This window comes from Lepisosteus platostomus, chromosome 17 (genome assembly GCF_059453375.1).
Source record: "Lepisosteus platostomus isolate fLepPlt1 chromosome 17, fLepPlt1.hap1, whole genome shotgun sequence".
Lineage (NCBI taxonomy): Eukaryota > Metazoa > Chordata > Actinopteri > Semionotiformes > Lepisosteidae > Lepisosteus > Lepisosteus platostomus.
Window position 1 is genome coordinate 24,311,528 of NC_142627.1, and position 24,271 is coordinate 24,335,798.

At 46.6% G+C, this 24,271-nt stretch overlaps 1 protein-coding gene across 3 annotated transcripts; it reads right to left on the reverse strand.

Moving 5' to 3' along the window:
* Nucleotides 1-1,741: 1,741 nt before the first annotated feature.
* rab23 (RAB23, member RAS oncogene family) lies at nucleotides 1,742-23,552 on the reverse strand. 3 transcript variants are annotated; one of them, XM_088610535.1, is made up of 7 exons: nucleotides 23,392-23,552; nucleotides 9,558-9,809; nucleotides 6,559-6,644; nucleotides 5,327-5,483; nucleotides 4,321-4,403; nucleotides 3,687-3,779; nucleotides 1,742-3,240 (listed from the first exon to the last, which is right to left on the reverse strand). In XM_088610535.1, the coding sequence occupies exons 2-7, from the start codon at nucleotides 9,710-9,712 to the stop codon at nucleotides 3,101-3,103; spliced, it is 714 nt and encodes a 237-aa protein (XP_088466661.1). In that variant the 5' UTR covers nucleotides 9,713-9,809; nucleotides 23,392-23,552; the 3' UTR covers nucleotides 1,742-3,100. The 3 variants fall into 3 exon arrangements, with proteins under 3 accessions (XP_088466661.1, XP_088466660.1, XP_088466659.1); XM_088610534.1 differs by lacking the exon at nucleotides 23,392-23,552 and adding an exon at nucleotides 13,235-13,722 and having other exon boundaries at nucleotides 9,558-9,805; XM_088610533.1 differs by lacking the exon at nucleotides 23,392-23,552 and adding an exon at nucleotides 13,235-13,722.
* Nucleotides 23,553-24,271: the final 719 nt, after the last annotated feature.

Below are 24,271 nucleotides of genomic sequence, written 5' to 3' on the forward strand. Positions count from 1 at the left end.
TTGGCACAACAAATTCTTGCTACGTGGAAAAGTCAAAATAGCTGGAATAATAAATTAATTTTCTGAAAGTAAAACAGTGAAATTAAAGCCATCACCAAGCAGCAGGACAGGTACAGCAGGACCAGGTACAGCAGCACCTCACACGCATTTCAGAAGATGTGGTTCAAATAGAAACCCAAAGCAGGGAAAGAATTGCACTGGTGCAGCACACCCACTGACCAAGGAAGGCATATCCGGATGAGATCAAGATCATGCTTTCATACGCCATGAATAGTCATACAAAGCCGTTTTATTTTCTTTAAATCCTCTTCCAAGTACAAATTTTGCCTGAAGACAGATGCCTTCAACAAAACACTCCTCATAAAGCAGTGGGCTAGGGAGTCTTCAGCAGACTGTTTTAGTGATTCTCCAGGCTCTTTTCAGCTGCCTAAATAAAGACTTGCCTTATTCTCAGGGAGACACAGATAAGTCAGGGATGGCTGCCCAGAAAATCCTTCTGCTGTCCTCAGATCTTTGTGTGAACCCTGTCTCGATAAAGTGGTTCCTAATTACCGAGACATTCCTGGTATTACCGCCAGATTTGTTCCTCTCCTTTTAGTAAAGCCCAGCACTATTTTGTCCAGAGACGCTTCACAGCTTCAGCACAGGAAAGCTGCAGTTGGCTGCAACAGGTCTCAGGACTCCATTCCTGCTCCACTGCAACCAGCATCGCAAAACAAGCTTTCCTGGCTCCTGCAACAATAACTTTAATCTGCTGCAAACCAGTCGGCCTTTCTGGCCTTTTCACACCAGCAACTACACACTCAGATGCACATGGCATTCTCATCCAAGTAGATGTTATGTTTTGTGCATGCACATGATCTCATTTGTATGTCAACCTCCACGGTATATAGACTTTCAATGAGCTCTGACTCCACAGCAAATTTCGAAGAGCCTAAAGCAGCAAGTACTACATTACTTGCTGCTTTAGCAAGTACGTCAGCAGCCATATCACCCTGCAACTCACAACTGGCAACCCACTGAAGCTAAGCAGGTGTGAGCCTGGTCAGTACCTGGATGGGAGACCTCCTGGGAAAAACTAAGGTTGCTGCTGGAAGAGGTGTTAGTGGGGCCAGCGGGGGGCGCTCACCCTGCGGTCCATGTGGGTCCTAATGCCCCAGTATAGTGACGGGGACACTATACTGTAAACAGGCGCCGTCCTTCGGATGAGACGTAAAACCGAGGTCCTGACTCTCTGTGGTCATTAAAAATCCCAGGGCGCTTCTCGAAAAGAGTAGGGGTGTAACCCTGGTGTCCTGGCCAAATTTCCAATTGGCCCTTACTAATCATGGCCTCCTAATAATCCCCCTCTATGAATTGGCTACATTACTCTGCTCTCCTCCCCACTGATAGCTGATGTGTGGTGAGCGTTCTGGCGCACTATGGCTGCCGTCGCATCATCCAGGTGGATGCTACACATTGGTGGTGGTGGAGGGGAGACCCCATTACCTGTAAAGCGCTTTGAGTGGAGTGTCCAGAAAAGCACTATATAAGTGTAAGCAATTATTATTATTATTATTATTACCTGTCACGTTAAAAAAACAGTGGTAGAAGCAGAAGGCAGTTTCAGGCCTTTAACAGTAATTACTGTAGCTTCAAGAAAACCATACACCTCCCTCTCTTTCGCATTACTGGCCTGGTAAGAAAGAGCATGTGAAGTAAAAAAAAAGGGATCAAAGGTAAAAAGAGACAATATAGTACCTTAATTTGAAACTCAATTTTTTAATGATGTAGAGTCACAATATGCAGAGGAGCATGGATTACACTGAGACATTGCTCCGTTAGTTCAGCTTTCGGTACCCTTTTTTGGTAACTGCACCTCAAAAAATCCAAATGTACCTTTACCAATACAAACAAAAACTGCTAGCACTGATGAGACCAATGACTGAACATTTCAAAATCCAATATGTAAACATTGAATTTTAATTCCAATACCTTGAAGAAATCAAGGGTATGTGTGAAGCCTTTGAAAAGTCTCACTGCTGGCAGGAGTACAATGGGTCTAACTTTGGGATTTACAGTATCCTGCTAACTTAATATTGAACAGAAATTAAACTTAATGGACAGTCTAAAAATCTTACAGAATTAAAAAGATAACAGTATAGTCCACATGAAGTCTGAAGGATATGCTACATTTGTTATTTTCCTGTAGCCATATATTTATGAATTCAAAGAAAAGGATGCTTCTTTTTATTAGCTTAAGATGTGTTCTGACAACTTGTAAAAAAAAAAAACTGTAAAATTCATAAGGCAAACATTAAATGTTCTAAAAAATAAACTTGTTTAGAAATGCAGAATAGGAGAAATGATAATATTTGAGTACAATGGAAACAAGCACAGAAACCTTCTCTTTGCAGCACTGCCCAAGAGCGTGTCATCAGTCAAAACTAAAGGAAGGCAAATACATATCAAAATGATTTGGCACTATTTTGTTTCTAAAGTTAGCTTTCTGGTTTCAGCCTACATTCAAGAAGCACTGTCAATTTCTATAAAAATATCCTCAAGAAGAGTTTTGGAACATCATGGTTCCAACTTGGTACATCCATGATATAACAAAGAATGTTCAATAAGGTTCAAGGAAAAAAAACATTAGTATCAAACAGTCTGTATATCTCAATCAGTACAAACATATTGCACAGATGGACAGTAATATGCACAAGTGGACATTTGCTGAAACCACATATGTGTACAAAGACGTAGGCCTGTGGGTATTTAACCATCAGAAAGAGTCATGTCAGTCAAGCCTTCACTGTGTGTTGTGTTGTCTAGATATCCTATACTGTTTGAAATCAATAATTTCATCATAATCAATTATGGAATGCTTAACATCTCACATCTATAAAAATACACATTCCAACGTGGTGCAGTAAATTACGGCCGATTTTGGCTGACCTACAAGGCACAGCCTCAGGGGGCAGAGAAAGGCATTTGAAATTTAGATGAGGGCAGTCTTGCATCAGAACGATCCACAACAAAGTCACTCAGTCCACAATCGGCGAAGACTGCCCCCCGAGCGCAGGAGGGAGACCCTGTCCGGGCCTGGCACGGGCCTGGCACGGGCCTAGAGCAGGCGGCAGCCGCTGAAGGGGCTCTTGATCTTCTTGGTCCTCTGCTTGTTGGGTCGGAGGCTGATGACTTCCCGGCCGTTGAGAGTGCTGGAGTTGTGGCCAGAGTGGCTCCCGCCGGCCGTGTTGAAAACCCCTGGGACGAGAGGAAGGGTCAGCTGGCTCTCGGGACCCGAGGAAATACTAAAAACAAGCACATCCCGTTCCCCACAGAGGACTCCCAGGCCAGGAGTCACAGCGAGCATCTCCCACCCTGCTCTGCCTCTCCTTCTAGACACACTGAGCTGATCCCCCAGCAGGTACATCTTGAAGCTGCTCCATTGCAAATGACTTCAGGCTCCTTACATCTCAGACGGTCTCATGACTTAAACCAGGAATAAACAATAATGCATTCACACTAACACAGAGCCCCTCAACGTGCCATCAAGTTTATCAGTCAAATGTAAGCTTATTTACGGAGCAAAATGTCCCTAATATCCTTAGTATTTATGTGATCCTAACTGTGGGATCTGTAAGACTAAATTTATCTTCTTGCTGCTGTATGACATAAAAAACACGATACTAGTAACCCTGCATACTGACCGATTTTATTGCTGGCTGTGTGCACCACTTCTGGCTCCTCTGCCGTCTGTTGCTTAATCCTCTGAAGGTATTTGTCCGCAAGATACTTGAATACTGAGGAAGGATATTATACTGATCAATGGAAGAGAAAACTCAAGTTGGACAGCACACAAAAAACCCTCTTTTCCTCATTAGAGAATAACTAAACAAACTACAGATAAGAGAAGAGGAAAAAACTATAAATGCAGCTGTGTGCTCTTTAAAAGGCTAGTAAAAATCAAATCAGGATTTTAAATTATCTTTTTTCAAGCATTTTTTTTTATCCTGAGAACTAATTCCATATCAACAAGTGAGCAGACAGCCAGTCAAAGGCAAGTTGTCTTTCACCTGTTGGCAAGCTGATACTAGTTTCAGACACAGAATTCAATTCCTGTTATAATTTCTCTCTTCTCAATTCTGATGTTGATGCGCAGTAATGTATTTGTTTCACTGTACTTTTGTTGCCTTCTTTTCACTTCTATCGTGTATTGTGTTAAGTACTGCACTTTGAGTTTCTCAAAATGCATTAAACTGAGGTGCATAAACACTGGAAAAGCATGGACCTTGTGCTTGAAGCACAACAGTTCTCAGAGACTGCATCCTGGACTCCACTTACCTTCATTGACATTGAGATCTTCTTTCACTGAAGTACGATAGAATCTCAGCTTCAGCTTCTTTGCTAGTCCCTCAGCCTCCTCACTGCCCATCAGAGAACACAATGTTTTAATGAGAAACAAAAAGGAAAGAAAACTTCAAAACTCATAGACAAATATTTTCAAAACCCCAAACAGGAAAATGGCTTTTACTGCAATGTCAAGTTTTTGTCTATAAACAAAAATGTGAATTCACTTTCTTCATTTGTTCAAAACTGTCCTGTACAGACCGTAGAGTGCACAGGCCTTGTAGTAGGAATGAGTCACAGTGGTGAAGAGTGCTCAGAGAAGCAATGGGACAGCAAGCCTCTCCTCTGATCGGTGCTCAACACCTGCTATGGGGCTTGTGTGTCCAGGCCATGTCTCGAGGGAGGCTGGCTCTGAGGAGTCAGCACGCACTTCACACAATTCAGAGAAAAGCAACCAGTGCACTGCAATTAAGGGACAGGCAAAAGAAACTAAACCTTTTAGTCTTAAGAGCAAACAGAGGGGAGCTGATGCAAGTATTCAGATTTATGATGTCCCCTTCTTCACGCTCATTGCTGCCTGCAACCCTGTACCCGATAAAACCGTTAGAAAATGGATGGATGGGCAAACTCAACTCCAGGGGATTTCTGCAAAATGACAAACCAGAGGGCCCAGGGGTTGTAGGAATACAGAGCAAGCTGCAAGACATGGCCGGGTGAAATTCTGAGATCAGTAAACTACTAATTAACAAAAGGTTAATTCAATCAAAGGCTAGATGATGGGATAGAGGCCCTCCTCTCATTTATAATCTTGGTTCTGTTCTCCTTTCCCAGTAGGCTATTCTGAAGTGGATATAACAAAAATAGGTCATGATTGTACTGGAATATAAAAAAGAAAACTCAACTGCAGAATAATGAACACAACATGCTGGAGAAAACAACTTCCAGTGTACAGCTCACTGACATAATGCCACACCCTAGAAACAGATGTTGAAAGTCTCACTTCTTGATTACAGAGTCGTCCAGGAGATCGATTTTATTCTGCACAAGGACGGTGGGGATGTCTCCCACTTCGGCCTCCACCTTCTCTCTCCAACTGGAAATGGCTTCAAAGGACTCTCTGTCGGTGGTAGAAAAGACCAGCACACAGGCCTGAGCCCCTGAAAATGAGAGACTCTTTCACCTCACTGTGGAAGACGTGTCATTGCGTCAATGTAAAACAATTTACTTGCATGAGGACCGTACCGCTGGTGAAGAAACACTGCAATCGTACACCTGTATGAGAATGAATGTGCGATAGTACAAAACGTGCAAAGTCTTGTACTTGTTCACTAATAGTTCTGGGAGACCAGGTGTAATTCATGAAGTAAAATAATTTCAGTATGAATGCATAATGCATGTTGCCACAACCCATCTTTTTTCTACAATTTAGTTACAAGGGGTTTCCTAGAATAATTTTTGTTTATAACTTTGTATTGCAAGAAAACATTAAACTTCTGTTCCTCAAATATGCTTACTGTGGTTTTTCTGGTCTTGCACTGCAGCTTTTCTGGTAATTCTGCTCAGACCACCTGCCACTAATTTGATGTCTAAATCTCATGTGTCCCCAGGGATATTTGTAATGTGGATATTGTCTACAATATCTAGAGAACTACTGAGCTGCCTGGTGAAGAATTCCAGAGGAATCAAGCAGTGCTGTACCGGAGGCCTGAGAGGGCAGGGACCTCCATACTACTGAATATACGAGTATTCACAGACGACAAGACTAGCAGGACTCTTGACAGGGTGCAGATGAAGACGATCTGCTGTACAGAAGGAAAATCCGATCACCAGACACCACAACAGGAAGAAAGAGGAGTGCCTGGCGAGTGTGTATAAACTCAAGTGTGTGCTGGTCTGGAAGGCAGCCTGTGGTCTTCTAGACCATATTCTAGAAGCAGCTAGCTTGAAGGTGTACTGGCTCTACGTACTGTATCACAGCATCCAGATTACAGACAACAGTCCCTGCTGAAACTATGCAAGGGAAATGGTCACACAGTCACAGCGAACCTAGGAAGCAGGAACTAAAGCCAAACCCTAGCTGCCTTAGCAGAGGTGTGTGATACATCCCCTCCAGGAGATGAATGTGATTCCAGAACTAAGCAAAGCTTCAATTACGTGGATGTTATATGCATCACTTCCAGCTCGGCGTAAATATACAAGTGCCAAGGTTGTGTAACGTTTTGCAGTCCCCACCTCTGTAATAAGCCTTTGTGATTGCATCAAACTCCTCCTGGCCTGCAGTGTCCCACAGCATCAGCCTGACGTCCTCATCGTTAACTCTGTGCAGAGAAAGAGATCAGACACCCAGGGTAATTGCTACAACATTCTAACCAGCCTGAGCCAATTGTTCCAAATTTATTGACAAAATGCAATCCGCTACACATGATAAAGCTCATCCTAATTAAAGAGCTCCAGGCTTCATGCTGGCCTAATGAGGTCCTGTTCCAAATATACGTATCGATGGCTTGCTAAATATCCTAAGTGGATACATAAATACCGCAAAATATGGTACATAAATGCACACAACAAAGCAAAACTCCTCTTTAGGCTTCAGCAGAAAAAAATCAAACTGCTCTGTGATGGATAGGTATCCCTAAAGTCACAGACTGCAAACTCTTGATTGATATGAAATTCAGACAAAAAGTTACTTCATATTAAGTTTATATTAATTAGCACTATAGCACAGTCTTTGGAAATGCTGATATATAAAATGTTTTGAGAAATAGTTATGCAGGATATAAAAGTCTAGTAGAACAGATCTGATGTCTCCCAGACTTTATCTGGTAAGGTATGTAGCTCAGGGGGCCACCTGAGTGCATGAACCAGGAGAAGCCCTTGCTCAAGCACAAGCTGCGAACTATGATCATGGGTTCGAGCCCAACTGTGACAGAACTGGACTAGACAGACAGACCGGAGAGAGCCCCGAGACACTGCGATGAGGGGATGAGGGGTGCCTCTCCTCCAGCTGCTGCTGAACCTTGGGAATGGGCTGTGGTGCCCGTATTTCCTCAGCTCAAAGGATAAGTGGCTCAGAAGAGGACAGGTCAGAGAGTCTGCCTACACTTCCTCATTCTCCCCTTTTGCTGCAGGCCGAGAGGTGGATAACATAGAGCTGGCTATTCCAAACTGGGCAGGTATAGCAGAAGTAACTTGATTGTAAATTCATATAAAACGGTAAAGTAGCTCCATTTGATCCATTCCATACGACAGAGGTGTTAAAAGATATGAAGTGTAACATATGCCCTTACATTGCAGGCTGTGTGTGATGCATTCAAGTAGGTAGCTGCATCAGCATGTGTAGGCTGCAAGGAATAAACCTTTACTTGTTCCTATGTGCGATATGTCCAAGACACTCCTATAGTATATATGCTGTAGGTTGCAATGACCATTAGGAGTGACCACAAAGAGGCTTTGATTTTAAAAAACCAAGAGGAGGAAATTCAGTGTGAGAACAGAAAGACCAAATCATTTAGAATTTAGCTAGAATGTAACTTTTATTTTATACAATACATGTAAGGGAATTCAAATTCCCCAAACTGTCCGATTGACTTTTCAGTCTTCCTCCATAAGAGAGTTGGGTTTTCTAGAAAGAGAGCCATACTGTCTCTACTACTTCCCGATGGGAGCCATGTTTCGTCATCTTATTCACTTTCCTAATCCAATTGGACACAGCACAGTATTTCTTGGCTAAACTCTGGTTTGCAGACTTTGTTGTAAAGAAACACCCAAGCCTTTTAATCGACATTACTCATTTATTTCTTAATTATTTGGTCTCTATACTGAAATCTGTAACAGTTTTTGGCTTCTGAACCATCACATTTCCACTAACACCTGTTTGGCAAGAGAATATTTTAAATAAAGGATGGAGTTACATCAACTTTGCTTCCATTACTAAAGTTTTTAGTAGCTAGAATTAATGACTATCTAATATTTGCCCTGTTTCTATTTGTAGATACCCTTAAGGTAAATATCTGGAGATCAACTTGAATAGCTAAATTCCCGTAATAATACACCAAGAAAGGTAAGATCATCAAGAGAAACAGAAGGGGGAAACACTGAAAATGGAAGCAGCAAAGCACTTCAGCCATTGAGTTATGTGAGCTCAAAGAGTCACAGACCTCAGGCACTTATTGTTTTGAAAGGAAAAGCAACCAAATTTACACTCAAATATACATACAAATGAAGTGACTGTCCTACAACTTATGATCACTTGAAATATGTGGGTTGAATATAAAGTGTTTTCATATGATCACGCATTACTCACCAAAAATAAAGTGTTGATTATTTTGCACTTGTCTTGTGATCACAAAAATATGTTTTGACTTTGCTGTTTTAATACTCATGGGGGGCACTGTGAAAGTGGCACACGTGCGCACTAGTGAGCGGCTGTTGGATGTGACATTTACTGCCATTCAGCCTGAACTCACAAAGGTCAGAAGACATGAAAGAACTCTGGCCAGTTCCAGGATGAGTTATGCACCTACATCAAACTTCTACAGGCTGGAGCATAAATATTTTAGCAAACCCAGAACAGAGAAGCACATTTCATTTTTAATAAGTTACTTTCATGCAACAGCATAACAATTTGGTAAAGAAAGATGTGTTTTATCAACTGCCTCTGAAATGCTCAAACAATTAAAATAATTAATTGCTACGAAGGATTTTTTTTTATAAAGCACAATGTAAGACCGTAGAGATATTCAAAACCGAAATTGTGACACCTTCCTCCTTCTCTTAAAGGCAGACTCATCTCCTACTAAATCCTGGATTTCCAGACCTCTCCTCCTGCTCTCCTTGAGGTTGGACTCTCACTCTCACCTGCTGTTTCTCCATTTCCTCACGGCTCCCTGCCCTTCTTACTGCTCTGTCCTTTGCTCTCCTGTGCCTTATTTACCTGCTGCCCCTCTCACACCTGACGAAGGCTCCAGAGCTGAGAAGTCCTGTTTCTTTCCTCACTTCTCAGCATGGAATGAATCCTTACCTGTTCCACTTCAGCCTACGCTTACAGACTCCTATGTGAATGTGAGACTTTGGCGGGAGGGTCTTCTTCAGGTTTCTCCTTTCTATGTTTCAGGGTGAAAGTAACCTTTTCTGATCCTGTGAAGCCAATTCACACTGAGGCAGCTCCCACTCAAACACAAGTCTTGACCCTTACTGCATGTTGGTTTCTGGAGGCGACCGATCGGACGTACCGAATCTGCCGCTCGAGAAAGTCCACTCCGATGGTCTTTTTATAATCCTTGGTGAAGATTCCCTTGCAGTAGCGCTGGATCATGCTGGACTTGCCCACAGCTCCATTCCCCACCACCACCACCTTGATGGCCACCTCCATGTCCTCCTCCATCATGGCTGCAGCTGAAAGTGCTCCGGTCAAGGGTCAGGGGTCAGGGGTTGAGACAGCTTCCACTACTCAGGGCTGGGTCTTGGAATCACTCGACCACTACCTTGAACACATTGGAAATATAATCACAGGCTCTTAAAAAACAAGACAAGAATTCCGGTATATACGATATAAATATGATGGAGAATTCATCATGCAGGAATGATGGGCTAAAAGGGAAGCTGTTTTCCACACTCTGAAAAAGAATTCTTCTTTATAAAAAGCTTTTATTTGCAGACCAAAACATATAGCAAAAAAGAGCAAACATTTCATTCACAGTGACTCTCTTTGGAATTTAAACACTTGTTTAAAAGGCTATAATACACAAGAAAAGTCTTCATAAAAGTAACTGCTAAAAAGTTTTATTGACGGGTACCTGGATTCACACCTATATACTGTATAAGTAGATATGAGTCAAAATTATAACAAAAGGTCAATAATCAGTATTTCTAAAATTTATCATCTCCATCTTTCTCCTCAGAAGATATTCAGACTTACGTATAGTAGTTACCCCTCAATCTCCTTAAATACCTTAAAAAACTAAGATAAAGAGTTGTGAGGGAGAGAGGGAAACAGGCAGTTAATAAAGCCGAGAACAAAGAGAGGGGAGCTGAGAGATGGCGGAGAGCAGACGAGGAGTATCAACACTCTGGGAGAACTGGGGGAAAGGTGTGAATGTATTACAATATATTAGTCCCAGGTACTGTTACAGAAATATTGCATAAACACTTGTTTCAGTCCTCCTGGGATTTAACAATCATTTTATGTGAGTTAATCACAAATTAATTCTTCTCCATCTTGTTTCAGGGGCATAAATACAACATGAGCTCTGAAGTACAAAGAGAGCTGATCTATTAATCCTCAGTGCTTTAAAATTAAAGAAACACTCATGACACTATGCAGTATTGCAATAATTTAAACGCACATCTGAACGTCTTCGGCTTTTCATTTTGAAAATTGATCATTAACTTGTTAAAATAATCAATTTAAGGTGCACGGAAAACTCACAGAGGAAAATCTGGGATTTACTGATAATCAGTAAAGAAAGCCCATCATTACTGTACATATGACCAAGAGACCAATATAGGAATCTTTTAAACTGTGTTTTAATTTCACTCCTTTAATGTTGGATAAGAGAAGGGACAGACGAATTTTCAAGAATTCAATTCAGTTTAAAAAATGCAGACGTGTGGGGACAGTTTCCCAGCAACTGCTGCTCGTACACAGTGCTCTAATAACACAGATGATATAAGGGATATTACTCATGTTTATGTGGAAGGGGCCACCAGGATATTGTCTTGACATAGTTCCATCCATGAACTGTTCATTCATCTGAAACTCATTAGCGCCCAAAATGTACTTACAGCACAATGTAAATTCATTTCTATACTAACTGAACTTTAATACGGCAATCAAAGCATCTTCATCTTCAATAGCTCCTAGCCTGCGTACTCTTTCCATTACTTGGTTGCACAAGAAAACCACAATGAAATGCCAAAGCTTAAATGCATGACGTGGGTCTGTTTTCTATCCTGCTGTCCAGACAGCGAAGGCTCTTGACAGTGAGCTCACGGCAGTCCGGACAGCTGTGGTCTCACTCCTGGAGGTCTCAGTGGAACAGCTGCCTCCCCTGAACTTCAAAAGTTGAGGCCTGAGCATGACAAGCGTACCCTTCTCTTTCTGGTCCTAAGGACTGCAGTGGAGATGCATTCAAGTACGGAAAGAGATGAGCTCAAGATGACTGAACAGTGGATGTGATTGGAAATATTGACAACACTCTTCCTGTGCGTTAAAGAAGGGGAAAAAATTGACTGTGCTTGATTTGTTTGACAGCTGCACAATGATGCCTGTAAAGGAGGTACAAAGCGAGTCCAGGAAGAGTTCGTACTGTACTGATTTTATTATTATATTTTATTACGTAAGCTGACAAGAAGGGGGGATACTGCTCTGGACAAGAAAAGAGAGACACTTGATTTTCAATCCTTCCAATTTCAGGAAGACTTAGGATGAATGAATTACATACATTTCTAAGGAGAAGTAGTCAAAATTCGAAACTAGAGGATTATTTATTGTTTGAAAATGGTGAGAAACTATTTCTGTTGAATAATTCCATATTTATGACTTAAAAAGAAACTAACCCTTAGGGCTACTACAGCTGAAGACAGCAGGCAATGCTACCTTCCTCCTGTAAAAACACGTCTCCTCTAAGAATAGTAACAGCATGCATCACCTGATTTACAGCTATAGTATAAATTCAATTGCACCATATGGTCTGATGCAGCAGTACAGCAACACAGTGATGACATTCTTATTTCTCATTTATTAAAAAGATAAAATTATTCAATTTCAGCTTTCACAATGTGCATGACTCTGAGGCCTACGTATTCTAACATCATGCCGAAACCTGTTTTTTTTAATTCATATTGGGATTTCTGCAAGTTTTCATGAGACGAAGGGGAAATTCATCAAGCACTACTGAAAATGTTCCAACTCGTTATGCCTGCATGTTTTATAGGGGCTACAAAACGCAAATTCCAGACTTTAATAGGTAAAACAACGTGGCATGCAAGAAGCTGGAAAATGTCCAAGCCACTTGTCCAAACACATTGATGATTTTTATGGCACAGACACACTTTCGAGACACCAAAATGTAGCATACTTATGACCAACATCATAGGTACTGTAAATGTACCTCGCGAATTCCAACAAACCATAAAATCAGAAAGGAAGTTATGAGTGACATCCATCTGTACTCTACAGCTCCGTCTCACTGAGGGCTGTGTCCCAGCAGGCAACAGGCGCAAAACTGGGTACAGCCTGGACAGGACACACTCTCAAACCAGGACCAATTTCCCCCGAGGCTCAATAACCTCCCAGTATGTCTTTGGGCTGTGGGAGGACACCAGAGCAGCCGGAGGAAAACCAGGTGAACACAGCGTGAATTCAGATAGATCAAACTTTTTAATTATTTCGTACTTTTAGAGAACGATTTTGGGGAAGAGTGACTTAATTGTAATTGCTTTCTTGAAATGGGGCTACATTCGAAGTCTCCTTTTAAAATCCTGTCTGCGGCAATTACGCGTGGAAAGGGGCGATGTACTGAATCTCCGTTAATGGGCGTAGACACGCAAGTAACTATTTCACGATGACGATCGGGTGCAAATACACTTTCTGCAGTATTTGTAGCCGACACGCAAGCACACCTCTGGACTCAGACTGTTACAAAATATCAGGTAACGACATTCACGATAACATTCAACTCAAGACCCCAGAACGAATTACAGGAGTAAAAACAGTCACTAGTCACCGAAATTGCTGCATTTGGTGTCGCAACTCCCCATTTACAGCAGCAGAATCACACATGAGCACCTGGAACATTGAGAAGAAAATACGAAAACGCATCTGCAGCTTCGATGCATGAGCGTCATGCATAATCCGATTATCAATTTTAGTGACAGTACATGTGAAAAGCCCAACAGCCTTGCCTACCTGCATTCAGTCGGCAACATTTTCAGCTGAAGCTGTAACTCCGCGTAGACAATTTAATAAGCGCCTCGCGTTCCTCGGCCTCTGGTGAATTACTCCTCCCGGAATAACCGCATTAAAATTATTCTTAAAGAGAATCAGAGTGTTTCCTCATCGATTCATAGGATTTTGTTCGGGGATGATGCCTTCGGCGGCCTTAAACTCTTTCCTATCCCCCGAAAACGGCGGCAGCCGTGTCAAAACTTCATCAATCATCAATTACACTACGCGACCGACGAGCATCACGACACCACGGCAATGAGGTGCAAACAGAGCTGCTCTCCTGGAAATGTCCCCAGTGTCGGCTGCACCTTGTTATTTTGGTTCACTATCGCCTGGCGTGGGCTCAATACCGGTCCATAGCGCTATACCATCTCTCATTTCTCTCCTGGGCAGTCCTCTCTCCCTGCTCGGTTGCTATAAACGCTCCAGGTTTCCGGCGGTAAACAGGGCATAGAGGAAATGACTTCATTTTTTTCCGTTTGCCCCCACCTTCTCACGACATTTCCAAAGTTTTTTTTTCTCTTAAAGGATCGGGAGCTGAAGTGGGCGCCTGTCGCGCACTCACAAAGCTTTTTCCATAGGTTTGATCTTAGCATCGTTTCCCCTAAAGACTGTAAAGGTCCTCATATAAGCTGTAAAATAGTACTTGTGTAATTTAGCACAAACCTTGTACCTTTAGACAAGCATGTACAGTATAAGCACACGTTCTACGATGAAGTAACGCACACTTACTAAGTTACTAAATTAACTAATTTGCACCGTGCAATAAGAACAGAGAATACAGCACGTAAATTCGTGTAGTGTGTTAAACATGTAGGTTAATATAAGAATTTATTCTAGTGTAGGGATACTAAGAACTGGCTCTGCTTGCTCTCAACCCTAACCGTGTTGAATAAGATACACAGTTTGCTGTTACATTTTATTTTCATTAACGCACTGACCTTCCGAAGAGATGCAACCGACTGATTCTGTGTGACAGGAGCATAACAAATACTCGAGAGAGATGAAAGGACAGCAAAATCAAAATAATTTGAAACGTAACTTAAAGTATAACAGGGAATGAGCATGTTTGACATATAATTTTAAATGACTTAAATTATTAAAATGTGATTGAATACCATTCTAATTAAATTAATGTAATAATACTTTTACAGTCCGTAATTACAAGAAGCGCCATTTCTTTTTCTGGCATGATTCTGAGCTCATTCTAAACAAACTTAAACACTTGTACAGTGTGCTTTGGTGTGAGGACCCACGTGTATTTAAAATATATTAACAGAAAAGCAGTGTTCCATTTCTTTTTCTATTTGTACTTTTTAAAAGACACTTTATTGAGTCACATCAGTGCAAAAGATTAGAACATAAACAGGATTTTCAACGAGGAATTTAGATAATCTCCAATTCACAAAGCCAATCTTCAAAAGCGATCTCACAGACACTTAATGATCGTGTGTGATGAAAGCAACAGTTTTTAATCTAGTATTGATTTGCTGGGCTTCATGCCACTAATGGTCTCTGGGTGGGTTTACATATGTTGGGTGGAGATGCAGAGTGGGACTCGAGTTTTGCTCAGAATGCCAAATCACGTGGATTTTTGGCTGCGGTGCATCGCAAGCACAGAGGATGCAGTCCCCTGTGCGTTTACACTCTCTGTGCACACAATGTTACCTCTAGCTTATTGCAGGTTATACTTGCAGTTTCTCCAATGAACCAAACATCAAAATATTCTCTGCTTCTTTTAACCATCTCTGTTTTAAAATCTTCAGCATTTCACATGCTAAAAAAAGACTGACTTCACACCTCTTGCCAAATTGTGGTATTTCACTCCATTTTTATATCGCTGTTTTTTATTCATATTTCCAGTGCATTTGATATCCGAATTTAAAAATCTTAATTAACTCCATTAGACCTCAATCTTGTATTTGTTTAAGCCATCAGTATAAATACCTGAAAGTACAACTTCTATCACATATACAGCCCTAAAGTGATATTTTATACTGTTCCTTGGAGTACCATCTACAAGGGGACGATTACAAATTAGTGACAAAAATACTTCTAACAGCTGTGGGTGATGCAGCCAAAGCTGTTTCTGTTATTCGCTGTGTAATTGCTTAAATATGGGGCGTGTTCATTACACAGGGAATATGTATGCCAAGATGGCAGGGTTCTTTGTCTCCAAAGAGAGACTGAGCAGGAATACTGGTGTTAGAGGCAGTTGCTATGGTAACTCTCGCTAGTGGGGAAAGCCCGTGTTACAGTGAATATCACTTTTCCCCAGCCAGGGAGTCTGGGAGTTTGTGTTTGTGTCCTTTTTCCACTGGAAAAAAGTATAATTGCTTAACAGCACCAAAGTATCAGAAGTTAAAAAAAGTAACCATCCTTAAAATTCTACCCCTGAAAATCTGCTATTAACCTGAATTACAAACTAGTTACTTTTATCCGATGCACTATTTTTCACACACCTAGTTACAGTCACAATGTTCTTAGAATCCTAGAACAACTCTAGGATCAAGTGTTAAAAATGAGAAATTCTGATTTAAAACTGGTTTTAGATTCACTTAACTGTGCTAAACTACTAGATGCATCCTACTCATCTGATCTAGAGCAAATCACAATAAACACAGATGACTCAGATTACTTGCATCTTTATTATTTTCACACTCAACTGCAAGTATCAATATCAGCACTGTTAATTCCAAAACCTCGGGTTCAGCTTCAGAAGCGGCCGTTTCTCAAAATGGTCACTGTCCAGTCTTGCTCCCCTTGGGCTCAGCAAGACTGCAGTAACACTGGTGAGCCTCTCACAGGCAGCCCGGGCAGGTAGACAGACACACACAGAATCGCATGCACTCGTACCAGGGTCCAAGCCAATTAACCTATCGGTATGTTTTTGGACTGTGGGAGGAAATTCACACAAACATGGGGAGAACGTACAAACTCCACACAGACAGCACCCCAAGTCTCATACTGAACCCAGAGCCCAGCGCTGCAAGGCACAAATGCTGACTACTGCGCGACTGTGCCAACATCCGTTTATTTTCTTACAGAAAATGAACACGCTGCTGATGCCACACAAATGTGACTTTAAGAATTATATGAAATGTAAATAACTTAATTAGAAAATTATTGAATTCCATTAGCTAATCAGCATTCAAATCTAGCAGATAAATTTCCATAAATGCCCAAAGGAATGTTAACTGTGATCAAATTTTAAACTATCTGCACATAAAGTTGCTTTGCTCATTAAAATTAGGGCCATAATAAACGTGTAATAAATTAGGAATCTATGTTTAAATGCATTAATATTTGGATAGCAGTTAAATGCTCAAAAAACAAGTACCAGCTTAAGCTGATACAGCCAAGGGATAGGGGGATGAGAACAAAGTAATGTAGCCAATTCATAGAGGGGGATTATTAGGAGGCATAGGAAATTTGGCCAGGACCCCCCCCTACTCTTTTCGAGAAACACCCTGGGATTTTTAATGACCACAGAGAGTCAGGACCTCCGTTTTACATCTCATCCGAAAGACGGAGAGCCAGCATCACTGACTGTGCTAATTAAAGAGAGACTCCCTCTCCTTTTCTGATGAATGAATTGTTCTCGGTCCAAGCAAGGTTTTGGTTTTAAACTTTGGCAGGAAGATATCAGCGGAGATTAACTCAGGATTCTTAATGCCCCATTGAAGAGCCTTTACCAGTGGGCTCCAGAGTTAAGAGGGAAGTTTGATCATCGGAGGTTTGATTCCAACAGATACAGTATGGACAGCAGCCGCCTGAACTGTGTGTTGGCCTCAGCTTGAAGAATTTTCAGGGCTTTTCCAGCTGGGTCCTTGCGAGTAGCATACTCAGCCAGGATGGCCATCTCTGCTGGATGTAATCTCTAAACGAAAGGTTATGAACATATGGACAAAAGAAAGAAACTATATTCACAGAAACCTTGATCTTCTAACCTGATCACATTGTTGTAAATATTTTCACTGGATGAACAGAATGATTAACTTTGGATGAACACAGTATAATTTTAGTTATAAACAGTATAAGATTAGCTAAGGTTTCGATATGGACAATCTCAGCTCCTAGAAATGGATAATTGGAAATGGCCAAGTAAAAAGAAAAAAATCAGCATTAATTGTTTCATAGAGGCTTACTGTATTGTAAGACCACATGTGGTGATTAAGCAACATCAACTTAATAAAGGTTTTGGTACTCAGGTTCCGTTGATATTGTAGCGTTTGGCAGGTTCTTTTTCAGAACTAAAGAACAGTGGAGACGCGATTAACCAAGCACTGGCTTTATTTTACAACCACACCAAAACCAAACACAGGATCTACACACACATGAGGAGACTGACGAACACGTACACACATTTAGGGTGGTAATTACCTAACAACACACTCTACTTTTACAGGACTACACAGGGCACTAGAATTACTAGGACATTATTTACACAGGCAGGGTCAGCCGCTGGTCATCGTGCTGACCCTCAGACTCTTCCCGGCTACCACTCCCAGCATGCCCAGCGGTACTACGAGCGCCTAGGGGCGCTTCCTCCTCACCACCAGGCGAGGGCGTTACACTGCCCCCACCTGAAGCGTCTGGCGTCTCGCCGACGTCGAACACCCCCCTCAGGCTGTACTCGTATTCGGCCAACTGCTGCGGAACCCTGCGTGAGCGGCCGCTGCGCCGCGGTGACGGCTGGCGATCCACGGACGCCCCACTATCGGCCGGCTCCGGCCCCGGCTGCTCCTCTGGAGCCTCCCCACACGGCTCCTCCTCCCGGGCCCGGTAGGGGGCCAGGCGGTCTCGGTGCAGGACCACCACTCTCCCCCGTGTTCGCAACCGGACACGGTAGCAGACCTCGCCCACCACCCCGAGTACCTCAGCGGGCCCCTCCCACGACGGCGCCAGCTTAGGACTGAGGCCTTTGCGGCGCCGCGGGTTGTACACCCAAACCGAGTCCCCGGGCTGGAAGGCAGGCCCCCTGCAGCGCAGGTCGTAGTACCGCTTCTGCCGGACCCCCGCCTGTGTCAGGTGGGTCCGTGCAAAGCTGTGCACCCGCTGCATCCGCTGCCGCAGGTCCCACTCGTAGTCCGGTCCAGCCGGCGGTGCCGACCCGTCTCCGGGCGGCGGGCCGAAGACCAGGTCCACCGGTGTTCGCATTTCCCGGCCCAGCATGAGCGAGGCCGGGGTGCACCCGGTGGATTCCTGGACCGCGGTCCTGTACGCCCAGAGCGCAAGGGGGAGGTGGCGGTCCCAGTCCCGTTGGTGCCGGGACACCAGGGTGGCCAGCTGGGTGGCGAGCGTCCGATTAAACCGCTCTACCAACCCGTCGCTCTGGGGATGCAGCGGGGTGGTCCGCGTCTTAGTAATCCCCAGGCGCTGGCACACCCTGGCGAAGACCTGGGACTCGAAGTTACGCCCCTGGTCACTGTGTAACTCCTCCGGCACCCCCAGCCTGGCAAACATCCCCTCCAGCAGTGCATCGGCCACCGTGGGGGCACTCTGGTCCGGGAGGGCGTAGGCCTCCGGCCACTTCGTAAAGTAATCCATAGCCACCAAGACGTAGCGGTTCCCGGCCTCGGTGCGCGGAAGCGGGCCCAAAACGTCCACTCCCACCCGCTCCATAGGAGCCCCCACCTGGTGTTGTTGGAGGGGGGCCCGAGAGCGCTCGGGGGGACCCTTCTGCGCCACGCACACCGCACACGTTCGGCAGTACCGATCCACGTCCCGGTGGCAAAGACCCCAATAAAAATGGCCTCGGAGACGCTGCAGGGTTTTTTTACCGCCGAAGTGCCCCACACCCGGTTGGCCGTGCACCGCTCGGAGCACCGCCCCGCGGAGCGACCGAGGCACCACTAGCTGCCACCGTACCTCGCCACTGGAGGGTACCCGCCACCCCCGGCGCAGCACCCCGTCCTTTACCTCCAAGGCCTCCCACAGGGCGCAGAGGGCCTTGACGGACTTCGGGTGCGGGGCGAGCTCCTCTCGTGTAGGCCGCACTCCTGCTGCCCTCCAGCGGAGCACCGGGCCCACGTCAGGATCAGCTGCCTGACGCTGCGCCAGGTCTGGCAGGCCCACCCCCAGCGGCCCCTCCCGGGCCGTGGCCGCGGCGCTCACCCCCGCCACGGTGCGGACAGCCTCCTCACGCTGCTCCCGCCGGGCGCAGTGATGGCAGTCCGCGGCCTCGCAGGGGCGTCGCGAGAGAGCGTCGGCATTGAGATGGCGAGACCCCGCACGGTGCACGACAGTGAAGTCGTACTCCTGCAGGATCTCTATCCATCGCGCCATCTGTCCCTCTGGCTCCTTAAAGTGGAGCAGCCAGGTGAGGGACGCATGGTCGGTCCTCAACCGGAACCGGGTCCCGAACAGGTACGGCCTGAAATGGTGGACCGCCGCCATCACCGCCAGCAGCTCGCGACGGGTCACGCAGTAGTTCCGCTCAGGCCTAGTCAGAGCCCGACTGTAGTAAGCCACTACGCGCTCCCCATCCGGCCCCTCCTGCGCCAACACCGCCCCCACCCCCGAGTCACTCGCGTCGGTGTCGAGAATATACGGCAACCGCGGGTCGGGGTAGGCCAGCACGGGGGCCCCCACCAGAGCTTCGCGCAACCGGCCAAAGGCAGTCTCACAGCCCGAGTCCCAGTCAAAACGGCGGCCCTTGTCGGTGAGGCGGTGCAGCGGGGCGGCGATGCTGGCAAAGTCCCGGACGAACCTCCGATAGTACGAAGCCAACCCCAGAAAGCTGCGGAGCTCCGCGACGGTGCGTGGAGTCGGCCAGCCCCTCACTGCAGCGACCTTACCTGGGTCCGTAGCCACCCCTCGCGGTCCAACAACATGTCCCAGGAAGGTCACCTCCCGCCGCAGGAGCTCGCACTTGCGGGGGTTGAGCCTCAGGCCAGCACGGCGGATGCAGGCCAGCACCGCCTGGAGGTTCGTCAAGGCCTGGTCGAAACTCCGTGCATGAACCAGCAGATCGTCCAGATATAACACGCACTGGTTCCGCGGGACCGATGCCAGCACCCTCTACATCAGCCTCTCGAACGTCGCCGGGGCATTGCACAGGCCAAAAGGCATGACAGTAAACTGCCAGAGGCCCTGGCCGATGGAAAAGGCCGTCTTCGGGCGAGCATCGGGAGCAAGCGGTACCTGCCAGTAGCCGCAGCGGAGGTCCAGGGAGCTGAACCAGGTCGACCCGGTGATGTAGTCCAGGGCGTCATCTATCCTCGGCAGGGGGTAGGAATCTTTCCGGGTGACCTCGTTCAGCTTGCGGTAGTTGACGCAGAACCTCCACGAGCCGTCTTTTTTTTTAACCAGTACGGCTGGCGCCGACCACGGGCTCGCGGAGGGCTCAATCACCCCCGCTGCGGCCATCTCCCGGATCTTTTCCTCGGCGGCGGTCCGCTTGGCGTGGACCATGCGTCCTGGTGGGATGCGGATGGGCCGAGCGTCGCCGGTGTTGATCTCGTGTTGGACCAGGGCAGTGCGGGTGCAGTCCTCATCCCTCGCCGCAAAGAGGTCTTCGTTCTGGGCGAGTAGCTCCTGGAGCCGCTGCCGCTGGTCCTGATCGAGGCCCTCGCAGCTCCGCTGGAAGAGGTCCTCAACGGCACGCTTCGCTTCCACGCAACGCTCGGCCCCCGCCGCCGCCTTGTCTGGCCCCCCGGCCGACTCAGGGGCAGGATCCGGCACGCTCGCTCCCCGGCTCGCAGGCCTGGTCTGCCCCGGCGACTGACGCCGCCGCCGCCGCCGCTGCCTCTTGTTCCCCCGGCTCTGGCAAGCCCGCGTCCCTCGGCCTTCGCCGGACCTGCCCTCCACCAGGTGCAGTCGCTCCCCCTGCCACACCAACTCCTGCCGGTCCAAGTCCAACCTGGCCCCCACTCGCTGCAGTAGGTCCAGCCCCAGAATGCAGTCCTCCTGGATGGGTGCAAGGTAGCAGGGGTGGCGCACCGTCGCTGCACCCAGACGGAAGGCAAGCACCCGTTTCCCCCGGACTGCAGCGAGCTGTCCCGTCACGGTCCTCAGCCGCAGGCTGGAGGCCTCCCATCCTGGGGGGTTGGTGCCCTCGGTGTCGGGGAGAACGCCCGGCCGAAGTAGGGTCACTGATGAACCGGTGTCGAGTAGGGCCAGGCAGGGTTGGTCCTCAATCCGGCAGTGGAGGTACAGGCCCCGGCTACAGCCGACTCGCCCCACGGTGGCGTGAGGGGCGCCGGTTTTTACAGCGCTCTCCGGAGCGGGGGTTGAGGTGTTCAAGGGCGGCCTTCCCCGCGCTGAGCCGCCCCGTTCCCGTTTCCCGACGCCGATCGAGCGAGGTTCGGGTGCCCGGCAGAACCGGGCTCGGTGTCCTCTTTTCCCGCAGCGGTCGCAAATCAGCGTGCGGGGCTGTTCCGCGGCGGTCGCTGCACGGGCTGGCTCCTCTTCCCCCTCGCTGGATTCCTCCGTCGCCGCCTCGGTCAGCCGGCAGGGCGCACTGCATCTGCTGGCGCTGCCAGTCACCCCGAACACTACCTCAGCCCGTGTAGCAAGGGCCAAGGCCTGCTCCAGCGATGTTGGCGCGGCCAGCTGCACGTGGCGCCGCAGCTCCTCGGGTGAGAGGGCCTTGAGAAAGGCCTGGAGAGCCATCTCCAGGCCTCCCGGGGGAAAGTTGGGTATCCTCGGCGGGCGAGGAACATGACATCCGCGGCGACCGGGCCCAGTCGCTCTCCTGGTCGGCGCCGCCGCAGGGCCAGCCTCTCCCGCATCAAGTCCGGCGCCTCCTCTACACCGAAGCGCAGCTGGAGGGCTGCTGCCAGCACCGTGTAGTCGCCTCTGTCCTCCTCCGGGACGTCCAGGAGCACCTGGCAGGCCGCTCCTTCCAGCGCCGCCGCCAGGTGGCCGGCCATCTCTGCCCGGCTCCAGCCATTCGTCCGGGCCGCGAGCTGGAACTGCACCTCATAGGTCTCCCAAGGCGCCTCACCATCGTAGCGACCTGGTCGCACCCGCGCCGATGGGTGTGGGAATCGCTGATCAGCTCCGGCAGGGAGGGCATCCTCTCTCCGGGGCGGCCGCCCCAATTCTACTGGCGGGACCACTACTGGGTAACCCTGGTAAGGGCTGTGGCCACCTGTCGCACCCAGGAGTTGCTCAGGCTCCCTATGTGCGCCGCCGATGGGTTCTGCGTCTTCCAGCGTCAGCCGGCGCTTTATGGAATCGGGTAGTGTCTGCCACGAGTTGTTCATTCTGCCCGCTTCTGACACCAATGTAGCGTTTGGCAGGTTCTTTTTCAGAACTAAAGAACAGTGGAGACGCGATTAACCAAGCACTGGCTTTATTTTACAACCACACCAAAACCAAACACAGGATCTACACACACATGAGGAGACTGACGAACACGTACACACATTTAGGGTGGTAATTACCTAACAACACACTCTACTTTTACAGGACTACACAGGGCACTAGAATTACTAGGACATTATTTACACAGGCAGGGTCAGCCGCTGGTCATCGTGCTGACCCTCAGACTCTTCCCGGCTACCACTCCCAGCATGCCCAGCGGTACTACGAGCGCCTAGGGGCGCTTCCTCCTCACCACCAGGCGAGGGCGTTACAATATTATTGCTGGTACAGCAGTTTTTAAACTACAATCCATGTGCATTGTGAATTAATGCAAAAAAGCCCACGTTTGAATTATTGGAATATCTTAACACTAACCTACTTACATGTATACAGCATACTATAAAAATGGTATTTCTCATTACATAGAAAATACAGTCTTACGCCGCGAGGAGGTTTGAAGAAAATAATAAAGAAAAAGTACAAGACAACCACACGTAGGCCTGTTAAATCTGTTCCTTGCACTTGGGGAATTTATTTCCGTTTTTATTGAGGAAGACTATGGGATTCACATTCTCTGATTCCGGAGAAATGCTGTTAGTTAACTGCGTTTGTCGCGGAAATCATCACACATTCTGGGAGACTTTATAATCCTGTTTCTTTTATGAATGACGAAGGATTATAGGGGAAGGTATCAATCCTTGTAGAGTTAGCTTCGGGAACTCAGACAACTGAATTGAAACCTAACCAAATGTAGCTTGCTACAGAAATCAAATCAAGTTTAATAGAGAAAAGAATCGTGTGCATACCATCACGTGTCTTTAAACTCACGGCGAGGTGATATACGCCTCACTTCCACAGCCCTAGGGAAGCAGAATGTCCTCTGCAGTTTTTGAGATCAACAGATCTTTCAGGTAAGGTCACGAATGAACTACACACGCTACCCTCCATCTTCAACCCGAGTCACAAGTAATTCTTCCGTGTTCTCTTTAGCGCTAAGGATCTGCTTGTTGATTGGCTGTTGTAAAAATCAATACGGTGTCCGATTGGGCAGCCGAACAGGACGTCACTGCGCATGCGACTGTGCTTTACCCAATCAGAGCCCCGCACTGGGGTCGTTTTAATCCTCCTCCTTTCCGCTGGTACCAGTACATAATAAACTAATTTCTAATACAGTGCAATACATTTGTAAGTACTGTTATAGGCTAGAGCCAACTGAGAAACAGACTTAATTGATGGTAGGCTAAAAAATAATGTGTTCGAGCCTTCATCATTATCAGCTGTTTTTACAATTTACAAATCAGGACATCGTTTATTAATCGATACGTGCTCTGTGCACGTCTTGGTTCGGTACATCACTCTCTCCGGGGAATGGAGAAGGGAAAAAGACGAATTTCTAGTCTATGTCCAGTCACGGTACCCCGTAGAAATCTGTACCCTCCTCCAAAATGCACACGGTATAGCTGGAAATTCGGTGTTTATGTCTACATTGAAAAGTGAGATTTTTTCTCCCGTAAGGCTAAAGGCGCAACAATGTAAGACACTGTTAACACGTCTAAGACACAATAAAAATTATTAAAGAATGGGTTGTTACAGTACGAAAAAAACATGCTAACTTCAGGCTGTTAAAACAAGCTTCGTATTTATCACTCACTATCTTGAGTATCTGTGCAAAAATAAGACACCTCG

Coding starts and splice junctions, on each gene's coding strand:
- rab23 (XM_088610535.1), bottom strand. CDS start 9,712: ATGATGGAGGAGGACATGGAGGTGGCCATCAAGGTGGTGGTGGTGGGG. Junction 6,645..9,557: donor TTTCTCGAGCGGCAGATTCG/GTACGTCCGATC, acceptor TTCTCTGCACAG/AGTTAACGATGAGGACGTCA. Junction 3,780..4,320: donor AGATCTCAATGTCAATGAAG/GTAAGTGGAGTC, acceptor ATCCTTCCTCAG/TATTCAAGTATCTTGCGGAC.